The sequence below is a fragment of the Trichechus manatus genome, unplaced genomic scaffold (assembly GCF_000243295.1).
Source record: "Trichechus manatus latirostris isolate Lorelei unplaced genomic scaffold, TriManLat1.0 scaffold00117, whole genome shotgun sequence".
NCBI lineage: Eukaryota > Metazoa > Chordata > Mammalia > Sirenia > Trichechidae > Trichechus > Trichechus manatus.
The window spans coordinates 937,918-955,468 of NW_004444053.1; the positions used below are offsets into that span (position 1 = coordinate 937,918).

The 17,551-nt window shown below is 44.9% G+C and overlaps 1 protein-coding gene across 1 annotated transcript in view; it reads right to left on the bottom strand.

Annotated features, from left to right (window-relative positions):
- GPR161 (G protein-coupled receptor 161) overlaps nt 1-17,551 on the bottom strand; it is a 58,165-nt gene that overhangs the window by 16,926 nt on the left and 23,688 nt on the right. The window contains exons 2-4 of the mRNA XM_004384083.2: nt 11,583-12,307; nt 5,772-5,876; nt 3,160-3,279 (exon numbers count right to left, since the gene is read on the bottom strand). Of these exons, the coding sequence (XP_004384140.1) occupies nt 3,160-3,279; nt 5,772-5,876; nt 11,583-12,307 (950 nt within the window). The remainder of the gene's footprint in view (nt 1-3,159; nt 3,280-5,771; nt 5,877-11,582; nt 12,308-17,551) is intronic.

Consider the following 17,551-nt stretch of genomic DNA (forward strand, 5'->3'; position numbering starts at 1 on the left):
AAAAAAAAAAAGAAGAAGGTCAAGAAAGGAGAGTGTTGACATGTCATGGGGTTGTTAACCAATGTCATAAAACAATACGTGTACTGATTGTTTAATGAGAAACTATTTGTTCTGTAAACCTTCACCTACAGTACAATAAAAAATAAAAAAAAATGCCGTTAGAATTTAGATCTGGATTGCATTGTATCTGTAGATCGCTTTGGGTAGAACTGACATTTCCACTATGTTGGGTCTACCTATCCATGAGCAAGGTATGTTTTTCCACTTATGCAGGTCTCTTTTGTTTTCTTGCAGTAGTGTCTTATGTTTTCTTTGTCTAGGTCTTTTAAGGCTCTGTTTAGACTTATTCGTAAGTATTTTATCTTCTTGGGGGCTACTGTAAATAGTATTGATTTGGTGATTTCCTCTTAAAAGTTCTCTTTCTTTGGTGTAGAGGAGTCCAACTGATTTGTGTATGTTTATCTTGTATCCTGATACTTGGCTGAAATCTATTAGTTCCAGTAGTTTTCTTGTGGATTCTTTGTGGTTTTCTTTGTATCAGATCATATCTTCTGCAAATGGAGACACTTTACTTCTTCCTTACCAATTTGGATGTCCTTTATTTCTTTTTCTAGCCTAATTACTCTGCCTAGGACCTCTAGCATAATGTTGAATAAGAGCGGTGATAAAGGGCATCCTTGTCTGGTTCCCATTCTCAAGTGGAATGCTTTCAGACTCTCTCCATTTAGGATGATGTTCGCTGTTGGCTTTGTATAAATGCCCTTAACTATGCTGAGGAATTTCCCTTCTATTCCTATTTTGCTGAGCGTTTTTATCGTGAATGGGTGTTGGACTTTGTCAAATACCTTTTCTGCATCAATTGATAAGATCATGTGGTTCTTGTCTTTTATTTATGTGATGGATTACGCTGATTGTTTTTCTAATGTTGAATCATCCCTGCCCATCTTGCGTAAATCCCACTTAATCACGGTGAATTATTTTTTTGATATGTTGCTGAATACTATTGGCTAGAATTGTGTTGAGGATTTTTGCATCTATGTTCTTGAGGGATATTGGTCTGTAATCTTTTTTTTTTGTGATGTCTTTACCTGGTGTTGTTAGATACCTTTTTCTATAGTGTACCAAAGCAAGTCTGGTACTTCAACTTGATTTAGTGTAGGCCACATGTAATCCATGCTTCAGCGACCCAACCAAATAAATTATTAGATCCTTCCCTAACCTCTTGAGCTGAAACACTGAATGAAGAATCTGTGCTTAGTGGGCCTATCTCAATAAACTCAGACTGATGCATCTTTATGTTCCTTACACCATTATCCCACACCCTTAATAGCCATTCCACACATATTCTCCAGGTTTCTGTTTGTACATATTAGAAAAGTCAAGCAGTTCTTTTGGAGTGTAGCATATCTCCTCCTGGGTCATACTTTGTACTTCACCTTTTGGGGCTTGCTGTGACTTAAGTCTAGTTATAGGTCTAGAAGCCAAAATAGGTGGTGGGGGTGTTTTTTGAGAACATTCAGCATTATCTTGTAGGGCATCTCCCTCAGTCAATGCCCCAGGCAATGACTCAGCTGTCTCCCCAGAGATGACTCAGATTCCACCCCAGATGATATCTCAGACAAAGGCTCTTCAGACACAGCTGGGTTAATCTCATCAGATGGGGGTGGAGGGGCTAAAGATTTTGTTGCCAGGAGGGATTCAAGGGAATTTAGGGACTCATTGTCCCCAGCTTCCTGATTATCTGCCCATATGTCCCCATCTCAAGTTTCAGGATCCCATTTCTTCCCAATCAATACCCTCACTTTAGCGTCAGACACCATTTGAGGTTGGGAATTCAACTGACGTTGTAATTCAGCCACTCTTATGATAAAGCTCTGGGTTTGGTTTTTGGGAATATGGGCTCTGTTACTATTAGAAATAAGGCTTTCTTTCAGGGCACAAAAGGCAATTTTGAGGTCATTTATGTGGCGTTTTAGCTATGACTCTGAAGCTCTAAAGCTCATCTCTTTCTTTTACCACTTTGTCTAGTGAAAGTAGGACCAACCAACTAGCTTCCTCATACTTCTCATTCTGATAAAACTGTAGAAAAGTATCAAGCATGCGATTACCCAGAGACTCACCTCTCATCAGTGCTTGATCTATTGGCGGTGATATTTTGCTTATTTTTATTGCCACCTCATGCCATGGATTAGCAGTGCCCTCTTTACTACTAGATGCTGCGTCATCAACATCTTTAAGACTAACTAGACTTGAAAACCAATTTAGAAAACTCATGCTTACAATTCTGTTTCTCTAGAACCACTCCCAGTACAAAATGTCTTAAGCTAGGTTCTCCAGAGAAGCAAAACCAGTGAAGTGTATACACACACACACACCTATATAAAGAGAGAAAGAGAGATTTATCTCAAGGAAATGGCTTAAACAGTTATAGAGGCTGGCATGTTACAAGTCCAAGGGTCAGGCTGAAGGCCTCTCCCAACTCACATAGCTGCAGGGGCTGATGAACCAAAGATCCACAGGTCAGACAGCAGCCTGCTGGCTCACAGGCCTCAAAGGCTGATGAATCCAAGATCAGCAGATAAGACGGCAGGCTGTGGCTCACGTCCCAAGAACCAAAAGTCAGATGCTGTCGAGACGAATACAGGATCCACAGCAGAGCAAAAGCCACTAAGCTTTGTCATAAAATCCACATATATTGGATGTAGGCCACACCCCTATAGAGACTCCCTTTCAACTGATTGGTTACTCATAGCAGATCTCATCATGGAGGTGATTACATTATATCAGATTTCATCATGGAAGTGATTATATCATTACACAACTGCCAACCTACATCATAACTGCTAAACCACTGAGAAGTCAAGCCAAGGTGACACACAAACTTGATCATCACAAGGGCTCAGAAACTGTTTTAACCAATCAGGCAACTTGCTGAGAGAGCAGATGTGAATCAGGATCTGGGCTGTTGGAGTTTGTGTGTATGTCTGTATACAGTTCAACAGCCACTGTTTGCCCAAACTCGGATGCTGCCTACACCGAAAGTTGGGGTGCTGAAGCCCTGGAGGGTTCTGGGCAGGGGCATGTCTGGGCCAAGGAATTTTCCTAAGACTCTTTCTTTTCCCTTCTGTTTTCCTGAAGCAGTCAGTCACAGAAACCAACCTTTGATGTGTTCCACTTCATCCTCAAATGTCACTGAGCTCCTCCTCTTGGGCGGGCAAGTGCAGTGGGAGGGCGGGTTGTCATCAGACGTGTAGTCTTCAAGCAGCATCAAATCTGTTCCTAAAATGAGGGGCAGATTATGCATCCATCACCAGCAATACAAATCCTCCTCCTCTCTGTCAATCTGTTCCTTTCTTCCTCCTACCCTCTTTCAACACCCCTGGCAACCTGCTCTCCCAGTTATTAAAACCCATAATCTGGTGCAGCTTAACCGCCCTGCTCCATTTGCCCAAGAAACACCCCATCCCATTTCAGGGAGTCTGTAGACAGCCAGTGGGGCTGCTTCACACACATGAAACATACAGCCATGTTCTCCAAAGTAGTGGGCTATGTGCCACAACAAGCACAACACAGAAGTGTTAGATCAGCCAGACTGGGGAGAACGGCTCATAGGAAGACAAAAAAAAACAGTTCCTGTCCAGTTGATTCTGACTCGTGATGACCCCATGGGTGTCAGAGTAGAACTGTGCTCCATAGGGTTTCAATAGCTGATTTTTCAGAAGTAAACACCAGGTCTTTCTTCCAAGGTGCTCTGGGTGGACTCAAACTACCAACTCTGGTTAGCAGCTGAGTTTTAACAGTTTTTGCCACCCAGGGGCTCCCCGATGGGAAGATCGGGTCCTGTTAAAGGGAACTCTGTATTCATAGTGATTCTTCTTCCAGTTTAAATTTCTATCACTGTAGTTGAAATACTTTGTGCTAAATAAACATTTAAAAGTTGAAAATGTAAAATTCTGTGGGGACCAAAAAAAGATGGAAAAATTTACTCTCAAAGAGTGAATAAATAAAGACAGAGAAGTCCTATTAAAGGGAGCTGTGAAGAGCAGGCAGGGGGAAGAAGATGGGAAAAGACAGGGCAGGGAGGGGAAGAAGGGCTGAGACAAGACTCGTTGCTCAACAGTGCACTGGCCAGATATTGGGATGGAACATCGGTGACCAGCCTTAATCTCTGGCTTTCAATCCATCAAGGCCTTAGTGCTCAGGAAATTAGGAAGACTGGGAAGCCTGGAGCTCCTCAAATGTTGTTTCAGAACAACCTGGCAGAGTAGCTACTACCTTGTCTACAGAAAGAGCATTGCTTTGGAAAGCATTAGAATATGGTGGTGAAGTACATGGGTTTGAGAGTCAGACAGACTTAAGATAACTGGCAGATTTCTTAATCTCTCAGTCTTTCCACATCTATAAAATGGGGTTGTGATTCATTCTACCTCACAGAATTGTTGTGAGGGTTATGTAAGTTGAGACATGTCACAATTTAGCACAGTGCTTAGCACACAGCAGCTGTAAAATCAATGAAGTCATTACTAATAAGGACACAGCTAATAAACAGTGGAGCCAAAGTACAAACTGAGGTCAGTGTGACCCCAAAGCCTAGGCTCTTTCTTCTGCCTACAACACTATTCCCTTACTACTATTGCCTGGCTACCTCCTACTTATTCTTCAGGCCAACTCACTTCTTCAGACAGGCCTTTCCTGCTACCCCTGCCCCCACACCCCAAGTGACTCCCTGCCACGTGTTCCCATGGTGCTCCAGAGTCCCCTTTCATAGCTCTCATCACACCTGCGATCTTTTATAGCAACTTTATCAAGCTACAACACTCCCATCCTTTGCCAGCACATCCACACAAATGCCAGCCCAAGTGGGTAACAGATCTGCTGGGCTCCACGGGTCTTCTTCAGCAGTGGGAGCTGTGTATCTGCTCGCTCAAAAGACACACCCGGCCTCTGACCATCGGTCTCTTGCTGAGGCCCCATGGGGGTCCCGATGATACACTTGGCAAGTACAGGATGTATACTCACAGCTCCCCATGAATGGCCAGGGACAGGCTTGGACATCACAAGCCACCCACTTGGAGAGAGGAGTGGCCCTGAGTTTGCAAGATCCTTTAGGGAACAAGCTAAAGGCAGGGTGGTGGGGGATTTGCAATGCAGATGTATTTCTTCAGGGAAGACCAAGTTTCTCACAGGTGGGACAGCAGAGCATTGAACAAGGGTGGCAAAAATATCTGACATTCGTGGAAGGCTTCCACTGTGCCAGGAATTGAGATACGTGCTTTACATTCATTATGCCTTTTGATTCTCATAATAACACTTTGATATGGGGATTATTACCCTCATTTCACAAGTAGGGAAACTAGAAAGTTCTAACTAGGATATTAGAAAAAGACTAAGCGACATGGCTAAGATAACACGGCTCACTAGAAGCCCACAGGAGACTGGAACCTGGCAGGCTGACTCCAGAGCCTGCACTCACCAACAATTACTGTAATTACAGTAGAAACTCAGTCATTTAGCATTTTAACTTTACAAGGGCTTTTATTTAGTTTCAACCTCACAATACCCTGTGAGGCAGAAAAAACAGTAACTGTAATCCCATTTTATAGAGGAGGAAACTGAGGACAGAAAAAGTATATAGAGCAGGTTAGGTTTGCAAAGGTGCCACGACTGCCCGCATGCTCTTCCCACGCACCATGAGACAGTTCCCTCCTCCCAGCTGAGGCCTGTCTCAGGGAAACATAGCAGGTGGGAGGCTTATAATGTGTGAGGGTTACCTGAGTCCTGAGAGCAGCTGAAGCCGGTATCCCCAGTGCTGCTGCTGTGGCCCAGGGGGTGTCCACCTGCCACGAGCACCGTGAGGTGTGGAGACAGGCCCAGGTCTGAAAGGCAAGGTTGGTAGTGAGGGCACATCCACATCTTGATAGGAGCCCAGGGTCTGCTCTCAGCCATCCAGCCATCTGCCTCTCTCACTTCTGTCTCCCCACAAGGTCTCCCCTCCCACCTCCCTGTTCTCCTGTGCAAAACCTGCTCTCAACCCAATAAAGAACAAGAAGCCCTCAGCTGCTCTTTTCCCACTTGCCCCTTGCTCCTGTTCGGGGGTGTTTGCAGTGTCACAGGATTCACTGGGTGCCCCCAGAGGGTGCTCTTACGACAGTGTTGAACATGGGAGAGAAAATCTAAGGTGAGCAGTTGTGAGATCTTCCAGGTAAACATGGAGGATTTAACACCCATGTTTACCGCCTGAAATCCTACTTGAATGACAGAAAATAGATTAAAAAAAAAAAAAAAAAGCGGCTTAAACCTCAAAGTGGGGGTAGAATTTTTGGAAGCAGGAAAGGAGTAGATGGGTGAGTGTAATGAATCTGGTCTCGGGAAGAGAACCGAGGATGGTCGTGGGGGACAGGGGGCTGGAAGCAGGCTAATTATCAGGGCTCCAGATAGCTCAGTTGCTGGAGGCCCCAGGAGTCTCTGCAGGCAGGTAGAGCTTGGTTGGAAGGCTCTAGAGGGAGCAGTCGGACACCTCCAGTGCTCTGTGCTCTTCCTTAGGCTGGGTTGTGGGTGACTGACCCCCAATGCTGGCATGAGAGAAGAGAGTGACCGCGGGGGACTCTGGCCCTGAGGACACCAGGCACAGCTGGGGGCAGGGGAACACAGAAAAAACTGAGGGAAAAATGAGAGTCCATACATTGAACAGTGGAACCCCTGACCTCATTATCCCAGTCAACCTGGGCAAAGACTGGGGAGCTCTTCCCCAGAGAGAACCAAGACCTGAAGAGACTGAGAGCTGGGGGTGCCCAGGGAAATGGCCCAGCCAGACCACCTATGGTCAACAAGTCCCCCTGCCCCACAACCACCCAGGGCCCCCAATGGCTCTGTAGTACCTCATTATTAAAGATGAAGGACAGCCAAGGATCACTAGGCATTTAAGAAAAGGCTCTAATATGAGAGACAGAGGTGGAGGAAAAACAGGAAGAAAAGAAAAATGCATCTCAAGAGGAGACAGTGCAGAGCCTTAAGAAAACTGGAAAAAAAAATTCTAATTGGGTATCCTCAGAAAGTTAAAAAAAATAACGAATCCATGAAAAAGAGCTGGAAGCTATAAGAGAAGGAACATGGAGATAACAAGAGTACAAAAAATCAACACTCCTCAGATCTCACAAGAAAGTGCTACTGCCTAGCAGATTTAAAGACCCACTGTAAAAGACAGCCCTGTATTCTCCCACAATTTACTCATAGAGGGGGGAAGACCCCATTCATTAATTTTATCTGAATTCTTTTCAGGGTACAAGGTGACAGAATACACTTTCTCTTCTTCCCTGGAACTGGGGAAGATGACTGTCACAGTAGGCTTCTCCCACAAGTTCTATTCCTTTAAATTTGGGAATTCCACTTTTGCAAAGAGCCTGCCCCTCTGGTGGAGGCTGGCGTCAAGGGCTGGGAACAGAGAGGATCCCAAAATCTCCCCTGCCCCATGGCCATCCCCTCCACACCCCTCCGGGGTCGTGGCCTCAGAGCATGACTGCCTGGGCAGGAAGCCGGGTTGGGGAATGAAGCCTGTGGGAGGCCGTCTACCACCAGCTGGGATGACTGAAGCCACAGAGGGTTTGGGCACCAGCTCTGAAGCTGTGGTGAAAGCCAGGAACCAGTCCTGGTCTCCACCAACACGAGGAGCATCCGAGCCAGGCCAGTGCGGCTCAACTCAAAGGCCTGGAAACAAGGCAGTCAGGTGGCATCTCTCGCTTCTGTGTTTATCCAGAGTTGACCATCGAGAGTGGGAACAGTTACCCTGAGATTTGTCACATGAACACAAAATAGCTACTGAGCTGGGCTCAATACAACCTCTTTACAAAAAAAAGAAAAAAGGCACAAAGGGACAGGCCCCAGGGATGAGGTTTATGCCTCCCCAGAAGCCTGGCCTTTCAGAAGGCCAAAAGAGCATAAGCAACATTCTGAGGTGAAACAGGCACTCTGAAGTAACCAGAAGGCCTCTGAGTACCACCTGAGGGGACTGGGAAAAGCAAGGCAGGAAAATTCAAAGGTCCCCTCCCTCCAGCCCAACCTCTCAAACAAGGATCTGGAACAAAGCATTTTCCTTTGTGTAAATGTGAGTCAGTGTCTCCTTCCCAGAGGCCGCCTGGAAAGACTCCATGCCCACGTACAGGAGATCTGAGCGTCCACCCCAGGCGAGGCTGCCACAATGCTCAGGCCACCTTCTAGGTCTGGGGTGGAGTGGGGCCTGGACTTTCCAGACCTATCTGGGGTGAAGGGTCTGGACTTGCTGGTGGAAAAGTTGATATAGGAGCTAGTTGCCCCTTCTCCTGAAAGCCTCTTCTTTCCTCTGATTACCTAGAATCGCCTTCAGCTTTGGATTTGTGGTTTGGGATCCCACCTTTTAGCACTAGAAGTCAATGTCCACTCCAAGGTTGACCTGACACTATGAGGTCATTCTGCCTGTCAACCTCCAGGTAGCCCAGAGATCTAGATTCCTAGGTAAGCCCTCCCACTAGGAATCTGCTAATGAGAAGCTATTTTGGTAGCTCCATGGTACCTGGCCCCCCCAGGGAAAACCTGAGCATTAGCACTTCTTCAATTTGGGGCTAACTGAATGAGAAAACCAAAATCCATTGATTATGGCAAAAATCTGCTATGTATAAAATAAACAACATGACAGTGTGTTGATAAGACTCCTGGTATCCCGGACTCAGCTGGGAAGCTCCAGGTATTTGTGGAATTCCACTCTGTCTTTGCTCATAAACATGGTTGAGGAGTTTACAATTCTGTTTACTGATTTCTTTGGTTAAAGCTTCCCAGGTGCCGACACAAATTGAGAGGAGCAAAACAAAGACAGAACCTCCAAGTCATGTCTTGCTGGCTTTAGAATGGATCATGCCATCTTTCTTACCTTGTGCTAGCATTCGGAGTAAGGGTGTTCTCTGAGGATGAGGGAAGGGGCCTGGAAGCAGGCTGGGGAGCAAGGGAAGTAGATTCAGGCTTAGGAACGTGCTGCAGATCAAACTCATGCACACAGAGGGCATTAGACCAGGGCCTGTTCAGCTCTGATTCAGAGGAACTAGGGACATGAGGCCAAGGCCAGGATTCTCCTCAGTGATAAAGCAGGCACAGCACGGGGCATGGACTGGATGGGCACTTTGTTTCCAAGACTTCTCAGGGACTTTCAGGGAGGAGCCAATAAGGATTCTCCAGGTCCCAATCCTGGAAAAGGCCAGCAACTAGGAACTCATTATCCCACAAGACTGCCTTTCCCTACATGAGGAGAAGACTGCCAATGCCCTTGGACTTCCAAAGGAAACCACAGCTGGTGTTCTTCCACCTGTTCTCACAGCCTCTCGAACTCTTCCTAGGATAATCAAAAGTGCCTTATGTGGAAAATCTGGGCCTAGAAAGCAAATGTTTCTTTTTATTCTATCTACCCTCCCCTCCTCCACTTTCTTTCCTCATTTATTGGCTTCCTCATTCTTAACTTCATTGAAATAGAAAACGTCTATTATTCTTTTGCCTAGAAGATGAGTGATTTTATAAAATCTGAACAAATAAGTTCACTGGTGGAAATAAGCCAAACACTGGATGTATTCTTGGCCACTAGTCTTATGGGCTTGTGGAAAATATGGGCTTGCAAGTGGTGGTGGTAGGGGAGGGTGGGCATTTCAGTGGTTAAAATATGTGGATACAGAGAGATCATGTTCTTCTATGGGCAAAAAAAAAGCCCCAGACTTCCTTCCTCTCTTAAGAAGTAACTCTCCATCAATACATAAAATAAATCAGAGATGTTCTCTTTCTTAATTACCATATGGAAAGGATCTTCCATCACTGCCACTGAGCAGTCACGATGATTGTTGTTAGCTGCCATGGCACAGGTACATAGCTCACGGCAACCCCACCCACAATGAAACAAAATGCTGCTCAGTCCTGCACCACCCCCATGATTACTTTCAGATTGGATTGTTTTGATCCAGAAGGTTTTCACTGCCTGATTTTCGGAAGTAGATTGCCAGGCCTTTCTTCCTAGTCCATCTTAGTCTGAGAGCTCAGCTGAAACCTGTTCAGCATCATAGCAACATGCAAGCCTCCACTGACAGACGGGTGGCAGCTGCACAAGAGGTGCACTGAACGGGAATTGCACCCACCTGGGTCTCCCACATGGAGCGTAAGAATTCTACCACTGAATCACCGATGCTCCCGTGTCATAATAATTAGGAGTCATTATTCTTTTCTAGCACCTTGAGAGGGAAGGTGAAAGACCTCTCTAGTTCATGAAGAGAAAAATCAACTAGAGAGGTTTGATGACTTCCCCAAAGTCATTTGGCAGAAGACTAGAACTAAAGCGTGAACTGGCTCTTTCTAAGTATGATGTAATAAGTGCCCTCAAAATATCTCTTTCAATGGCTTGTCAAGGTCTTCCTAAAACTTGGCCCTAAAAATCCAACTACTTCACCATTAAAACAGTAATAACTGCTACAGGCAAGATTCATCAATGTGTGCTCAAAGTAACAGGTGAAAGTTGAAGGTGAAAGAGGATATTTGCATAGTGTCAAAGTATCTTTCCCTCAAATATTTATTAATTACAATCGGAAAACAGTGACTTTATGGTCACCATCTTAACCAATAAATCAAGGTTAACATCACTAGCAGTAACACATGCTGATATCACGTACCCCTTGGTATGATGCACTAGGAAGAGCATGTCACCCCTGTGGCACTCTCACCAAAAATACATCATCTCATTCCAACCCTGAGAAAACGGCAGGCATTCTACAAAATACCTGACCAGTACTCTTGAAAAGTGTTAAGGTCATGGAAGATAAGGAAACACTGAGGGAGTGTCACAGGCTGAACTCTGTAGTACACATCCAACTCTTTCGTAGGCCTAAAGTGATTTCACAGTAAGAATTAAAAATAAATCTAGCTAGTGAATAAAGCAGTTCCTCTGGGTCTCACCAAAGTTGGTGGCATTGTCTCCAGAAACCTGTTAGCACTGAATCAGTTGTCAAATGGAGAAGCCACCTGACACATACAAGGTGGTGACGATTCAATGGGCAGGAGGTGGCTGAGGTGTGGCAGAGACACACTGTTAAACACCAGGGACAAAATGAGGAAACCATGGACCTATGAGGAAAGGCCTAAGGTGGAGTATGATTGGGAATGAAGGAGAGGTCAACTGGTTGAGGAGCTGAGGCATGGGTGGTGAAGGAGGGGTGCTGAAAAAGAGGGAACATGGAAAAGAAAGGATTTGCCAAGAGAATAAGGCAGCCTGGTCTAATACCTGAGGTTCTTTTTTCTCTAGTATAGAAATAACTATACTCTTGAGGTCAGTGGGCCATGGCAAGGTATAGAAAATGAATTCTGAACTGTGATGTCCTCTAATTCTTTTGGGATACACTTTAGGATGCTATGGTGGCCTCCTCCTCAGCAAGGCCTGGGGCTGCCGAACTCTGGAAAGCCAGCTGGGAATCACAGTGGACACTATGCTTTCGGCCTTTAGGCAACATGCTAGAGCAGTTAATGGGATCACAGGCTACACCTGCCTTAACGGTGGGTATCCCTTTCCTGATCAGCTCCCAAGTTACCTGTGATCCTGTTGGAAATGCTGAAGAGCCTGGACGTCCTCTGTCGCTGCACAAATGGTTCCCGATAATATCGGTCCCCAAAGCACATGCCCAGTAGTTCCTTGCGAACTGTCTTGTTCCAGAGTCCATAGATCAGAGGGTGGCAGATGGCGCTAGTGAAGGACAGCCATGTGGCCCAGGTCTCCAGGGTCGGGGAGACATAGTTCTTCCCACAGAGGGCCTCAGAGGTGATGACAACCATGTAGGGACCCCAAGTGACCATGAAGGCTCCAATGACCACCAGGATGGTGATGAGGGCTTTGCACTGGTTGGCCGAGTAGACCACGCCCTGAAAGGCATTCCTCCTGCTGCCTGAGGAGGAGGTGGAGGTGCTAGAGTTTTTTCTCCCATTCCTCTGGGCATCCTCCTCCACGATGACCACAGTGCCACAGTGCACCTTGCGTGCCTTGACCCTGGCCACGCGGAAGATGAAGCCATAGCACACCAGCATAACCAGGAAGGGGAAGAGAGCACACCAGATCTGCCAGAAGGCAGTGTAGCCAGGCTCCCGGTGCCATGCAGCTACACACATCCACTTGAACTCGTCAAACTCCACTGATGACCAACCAAATAAGGGGGGCAAGCAGCCGACGAGGGAGTGAAGCCAGATGTAGACAAGGGCCATCACAGCTCGGTTCCCCGTGATCTTCATGGGATACACCATGGGGTAGAGGACAGCATAGTAGCTACATAAAGGAAGGAGGGAGGAGACAGAGGCGTCAAAAGAGAGAGAGAACACACCAGGGATGGTGCCCACTGTTTTCCTGGGTGGAAGCTCTGTGAATTTCTCTTATCCAACCCAAACATGGGGTGAATGCTTTTAAAAGAAGCACCTTTTCCCAAATCTCCCAGACCATTCACACACATGGTTCTACAGGACTCTTCGTCAGTGAAGAGCTGGATGCCAAGAAGAGCGCAGGGCTCAGGCAGCCCTGCTTCCAACTGCCCACACCAGAGCACATCCACATTGGGGGGTATGGTCAGTCTAAAGGACCATGCATCAGGCCAGGTCAGTTCTGCTGTTGCTGACATTGCTCATTTTTAGACCAGTTTTCAGGGGGATCAATAAGACCTAGAAGAATATCCAAAGACTGGGTTTCATTCAGTCTATGAATATTGACTGAGGGCAGACAGGTGGGCAGGGCCCTGGGCATGCAAAGCCTTGTAGGCCTAGCTAAGAACTGACCCTTTAACTGGAACGGGTGGAAAGCTTTAGCCTTGGGGTTGAAACAAAACCTACCTGCCCCACACAGACATTTTATTCATGGGAAATGCTGTTTAAATGAATAGGCCATTTCCATGAGGGCAATGTGTGAAAGGGACTGAAGGTGGCTGCACCGATGCTGCCTGGTACCAGGCAAGGTGTTATGAAATGATTGTGGACGGGCCCTGGTGGCGAAGTGGCTAAGCGCTCAGCTGCTAACTGAAACATCAATGGTTAGAACCCACCAGCCACTCCATGGGAGAAAGATGTGGCAGTCAGGTTCTGTAAAGATTTACAGCCTTGGAAACTCTATGAGGCAGTTCTACTCTGTCCTGTAGGGTCACTGTGAGTCAGAATCAACTCGATGGCAACGGGTTAATGCCCCTCAAATGTCACCAGAGAAGCTGCCTCCTCTACCAGGACTTCCCTGAGTCACCCTTAGGCACCAGCTGCTCAGAGACAGGGCCACAAGCCTGAACTGCCACACACTGACTGGGTAAACTCTCCCAGAGGTGCCACCTCCTCAGTCTTCATCCTTTGTTAAGGGTCTTCCCAGTCGGGTAGGTCTGGGCTGCTCAGATCTGGAGCTCCACTAAAATTAGGAACAAAAAAACATAAACCATCTACAGCTATCTCAAGGTGAGCATACTAACTTATGCAGTAAACAGTCTCCTAAACATACCAGTGATCTTCACATAGCTAACTACCCCATAGTACCAGCACCTTCATTTATCAAAATACTATGTTTAGAACCAGAGTTATATCCACCACAATATGGTATAAAAATATGCGAAATGTTTTAAATGGATCTGGAGCTGTAGCAGCTTTGTGGCTAATCTAAAGCTGGCCATGTTGCAGACTTACAGTAAAACTCTTCAAAGGTCTAATCATGTCCCCAGCAGGCTCTTTTCCACTTGGACTGGTTTAGGACGTTGAAATTTAAACAGTGACTTTCACTCCAGTCAGATATTCTGTTCTGTTTTGTTTTTAATTTTATTTAAGTTTTTGATGAAAATTTACACAGCAAGATAGGTTCCCATTTGACAATTTCCATACAAATTGCTCAGTGACCTAAGTTGTATTTAACACAATGTGTCAACATTCTCTTTAATTGCATTCTAGCTGTTCCCTTCCCAGTACTCTAGTTTCTCTGTCCCCTTATCATCTCATCTTCCTTTTGAGAAATTGTTAACCTTCAGGTCTCATACTGATTTTTTTTAAGTAGAGCACTGATCTAACAGTAACATCCTCTATTTTGTGTGCCACTCTGCTATTTCACTAAAAGGTGATCCCAGGGGATAGGCTCGGCTCTAGGTTTAAAGAATGTCTCAAGGAGGTGGTCTCAGGGAGTCCTCTGTTCTCCACCATTCCAATTTGTCTGGCTTTTTCTTTTCTTTTAGTAAGAATTTGAGTTCTGCTTCTCATTTTTCTCCCATTCTATCCAGTACCATCTATTGTGGTCCCTGTCAGAACAGTCAGTGGTGGTAGCTACACACCATCTAATTCTTCTGGTCTTAGGGTAGATAAGGTTGTGGCTGGTGTAGACTTGTTTCTTCTCTGAGAGTTTGGTTACCTTCTTACTGTTTGGTTCTTGGCGAGTAGAGACCCGTAGTTGTGTCTTAGATGGCAGCTCACAACCTTTTAAGACCCCAGATACTGCCCACTTCACTAGGATGCAGATCATGATTTTCGTGAACAATGTTACGCCAATTGACTGAGTTGTCCCATGAGACTATGTTCTTAAGCTTTCAAACCCAGAAAACCAATCTTGGGAGGTGTTTGGTTACGTCTGAGGAATGTCCATATTTGTGTCTTCAATGAACATATGTGCCTGCACCCACATATTTGTATTTACACATAGCTATAAAACCCAGAAACCAAACCCGTTGCCACTGAGTCAATTCCAACTCACAGCGACCCTATTGGACAGAGTAGGACTGCCTCATAGGGTTTCCAAAGAGCAGTTGGTGGATTCGAAATGCCCATCTTTTGGTTAGCAGCTGAGTTCTTAACCACTGCACCACCAGGGCTCTACACATACCAATAGATATTTCTAAAAGGAACCCTGGAGGCACAGTGGTTAAAGCACTTGGCTGCTAACCAAAAGGTCAGCAGTTCGAACCCACCAGCCACTCTGTGAGAGAAAGATGTGGCAGTCTGCTTCGTAAACACTTACAGCCTTGGAAACCCTAAGGGGCAGTTCTACTCTGTCCTATAGGGTTGCTATGAGTTGGAATTGGCAGTGGGTTTGGTTTTTTGGTTTTATAGATACTTCTATTTGTTCTCACCTGTACACACTTGTATCTACCCATGTACCAATATGCATATATTCATCCACACATACTCAGACACTCGTTTTTACTTTGGTTGTGCTGTGCTCACTGCATCCACATTCCCATCACCAAAACAACAAGTCTCTATGATCTAAAGGGTAATTTCCCCTCTCCCTTTCTCTCCCTGGTAACCACCAATGAACACTGGTCTCTCTGTATATATCTATTCTTTTCTTCTTATAAAAGAGGGATCATACAATATTTGTCCTGATATGACTGACTTACGTCACTTAGCACTATGCCATCTAGGTCCATCCGTGTTTAATATTGTAACCTGACCCTACGAATGCCAGTAAATTTCCATTAGTCCTTAAACCAGCCCAAGCCAGATTTGGCCCACCCCATGTGTGCAGAAGGGCCAGCTGTGACCATTAGTTGACCTCAGCAGAGGAAGCAGCAACAGGTAGAACAAATCAGAAGGAAAATCATCATCCGGACCCCATTCCGAAGCGAGAGATCCGACAAGAACCACGTCACCTCCTGTTTTCTGGCCACCATAATTCCTGCAACGTCTTCCTTCTAGAATTTTCCCTACTCAGTATGCCTGCACGGCCGCCATCTTGCTGCCCAAATCACATATAAGCTCTGCTTCCCCATTGCTTGGGAATTGGATCTGAGGAACTTCCTCCTGGCTCCTTGTTCTACACACTGCAATAAAGTTACTTTCTCTTTCTCAAAGACCGGTGTCCAGATCATTGGCAAGTCTGAGCATGCTGGACAAGGACCCACCATCCTGAGTTTGGCAACAATATGTTTCATGGACTCATCATTGTTCTTTATGGTTGTGAAGTATTCCATTGTATGTATGTACCACAATTTGCTTATCAATTCATCCACTGATGGGCACTTCGGTTGTTTCCTTTTTATTTATTTTTTCTTTTTTTGCTATTGTGAATAAAGCAGCAATGAATATAGGTGCGCATATGTCTGTTTGTGTCATTATTTTTAGGTCTCTAGGCTATATACCTGGGAGTGGGATTCCTAGATCATAGGGTAGTTCTATTTCTAGTTTTTTGAGAAAGTGTCATACCATTTTCCACAGTGGTTATACCGTTTTACAGTCCCACCAGCAGGATAAGGGTTCTAATCTCCCCACATTCTCCCCAACATTTGTTATGTTTTTGTTTTTTTTAATCAATGTCATTTTAGCCGGGGTGAGATGGTATCTCATTGTAGTTTTGATTTGGATCTCTCTAATGGCTAATGATAGTGAACATCTTTTCATACTTTTACTGGCTGCTTGGATGTCCTTGTTGGTGAAGGTTCTGCTCATATCCTTTGACCATTTTGTGAGTGCACTGTTTGTCTTTTTGTTGTTAAGTTGTTGCAGTTTTCTGTAGATTTTGGAGATTAGACCCTTAATGGATAAGTTTTTTTGAAACATTTTTTCCCAGTCTGTAGGTTGTCTATTGACTCTTTTAATAAAGTCTTTGATGAGCATAAGTTTTTAATTTTTACAAGATCTCATTTATCTATTTTGGCTTTTTCTATTCATGTATTTGTTGTAATGTTTGTTATCCTATTTTTACAAAAGGTTAGGTCCCATAGCTTGCTCCCTATGTTTTCTTCCATGAATTTTATGGTTAAGGTTTAGGTCTTTGATCCATTTTAAGTTAGTTTTTGTGTACGGTGTGAGGTATAGGTCCTGTTTCATTTTTCTGCAGGTGGATATCCAGTTTTGCCAGCACCATTTATTAAAGTGGCTGTTTCTACCCCACTGAATGGGCTTTGACCGCTTGTCGAATATCAGTCGTACACAGATGACAAGGCTTAAGTCTGAGTCCTCAATTCTATTCCACCGGTCTATGTGTCTATCATTGAAATAATACAAGGCTCTTTTGATTACACCAGCTTTATAGTATGTTTTGATATCGGGGAGTGTGAGGCCTCCTGCTTTGTTCTTTTTCTTCAATATTGCTTTGGCTATTCAGGGTTTCTTTCCTTTCCATATGAAGCTGGCCATTAGTTTTACCATTTCAGTAAAGAATGTTGTTGGAATTTGTATCAGGATTGCTTTGTATCTGCAGATCGCTTTAGGTAGAATTGACATATTCACTATATTAAGTCTTCAGATCTATGAGCAGGGGATGTGTTTCCATTTTTGTAGGTCTTTTCTATTCTCTTGTACTAGTGTTTTATAATTTTCATTGAATCAAGTATTTTATATCCCTGGTTCAGTTAATTCCTAACTATTTTATCGATTTGGAAGTTATTATAAATGGTATTTTCTTCTTTTTCATTTTTGTAAGTCTTACATTTAGGATGTTATTGTTGTTGTTAGGTGCTGTCGAATCAGTTCTGACCCATAGTGACCCTTTACACAACAGAACGAAACAATGCCCGGTCCTGTGCCATCCTTATAATTGTTGCTATGTTTGAGCCCACTGTTGCAG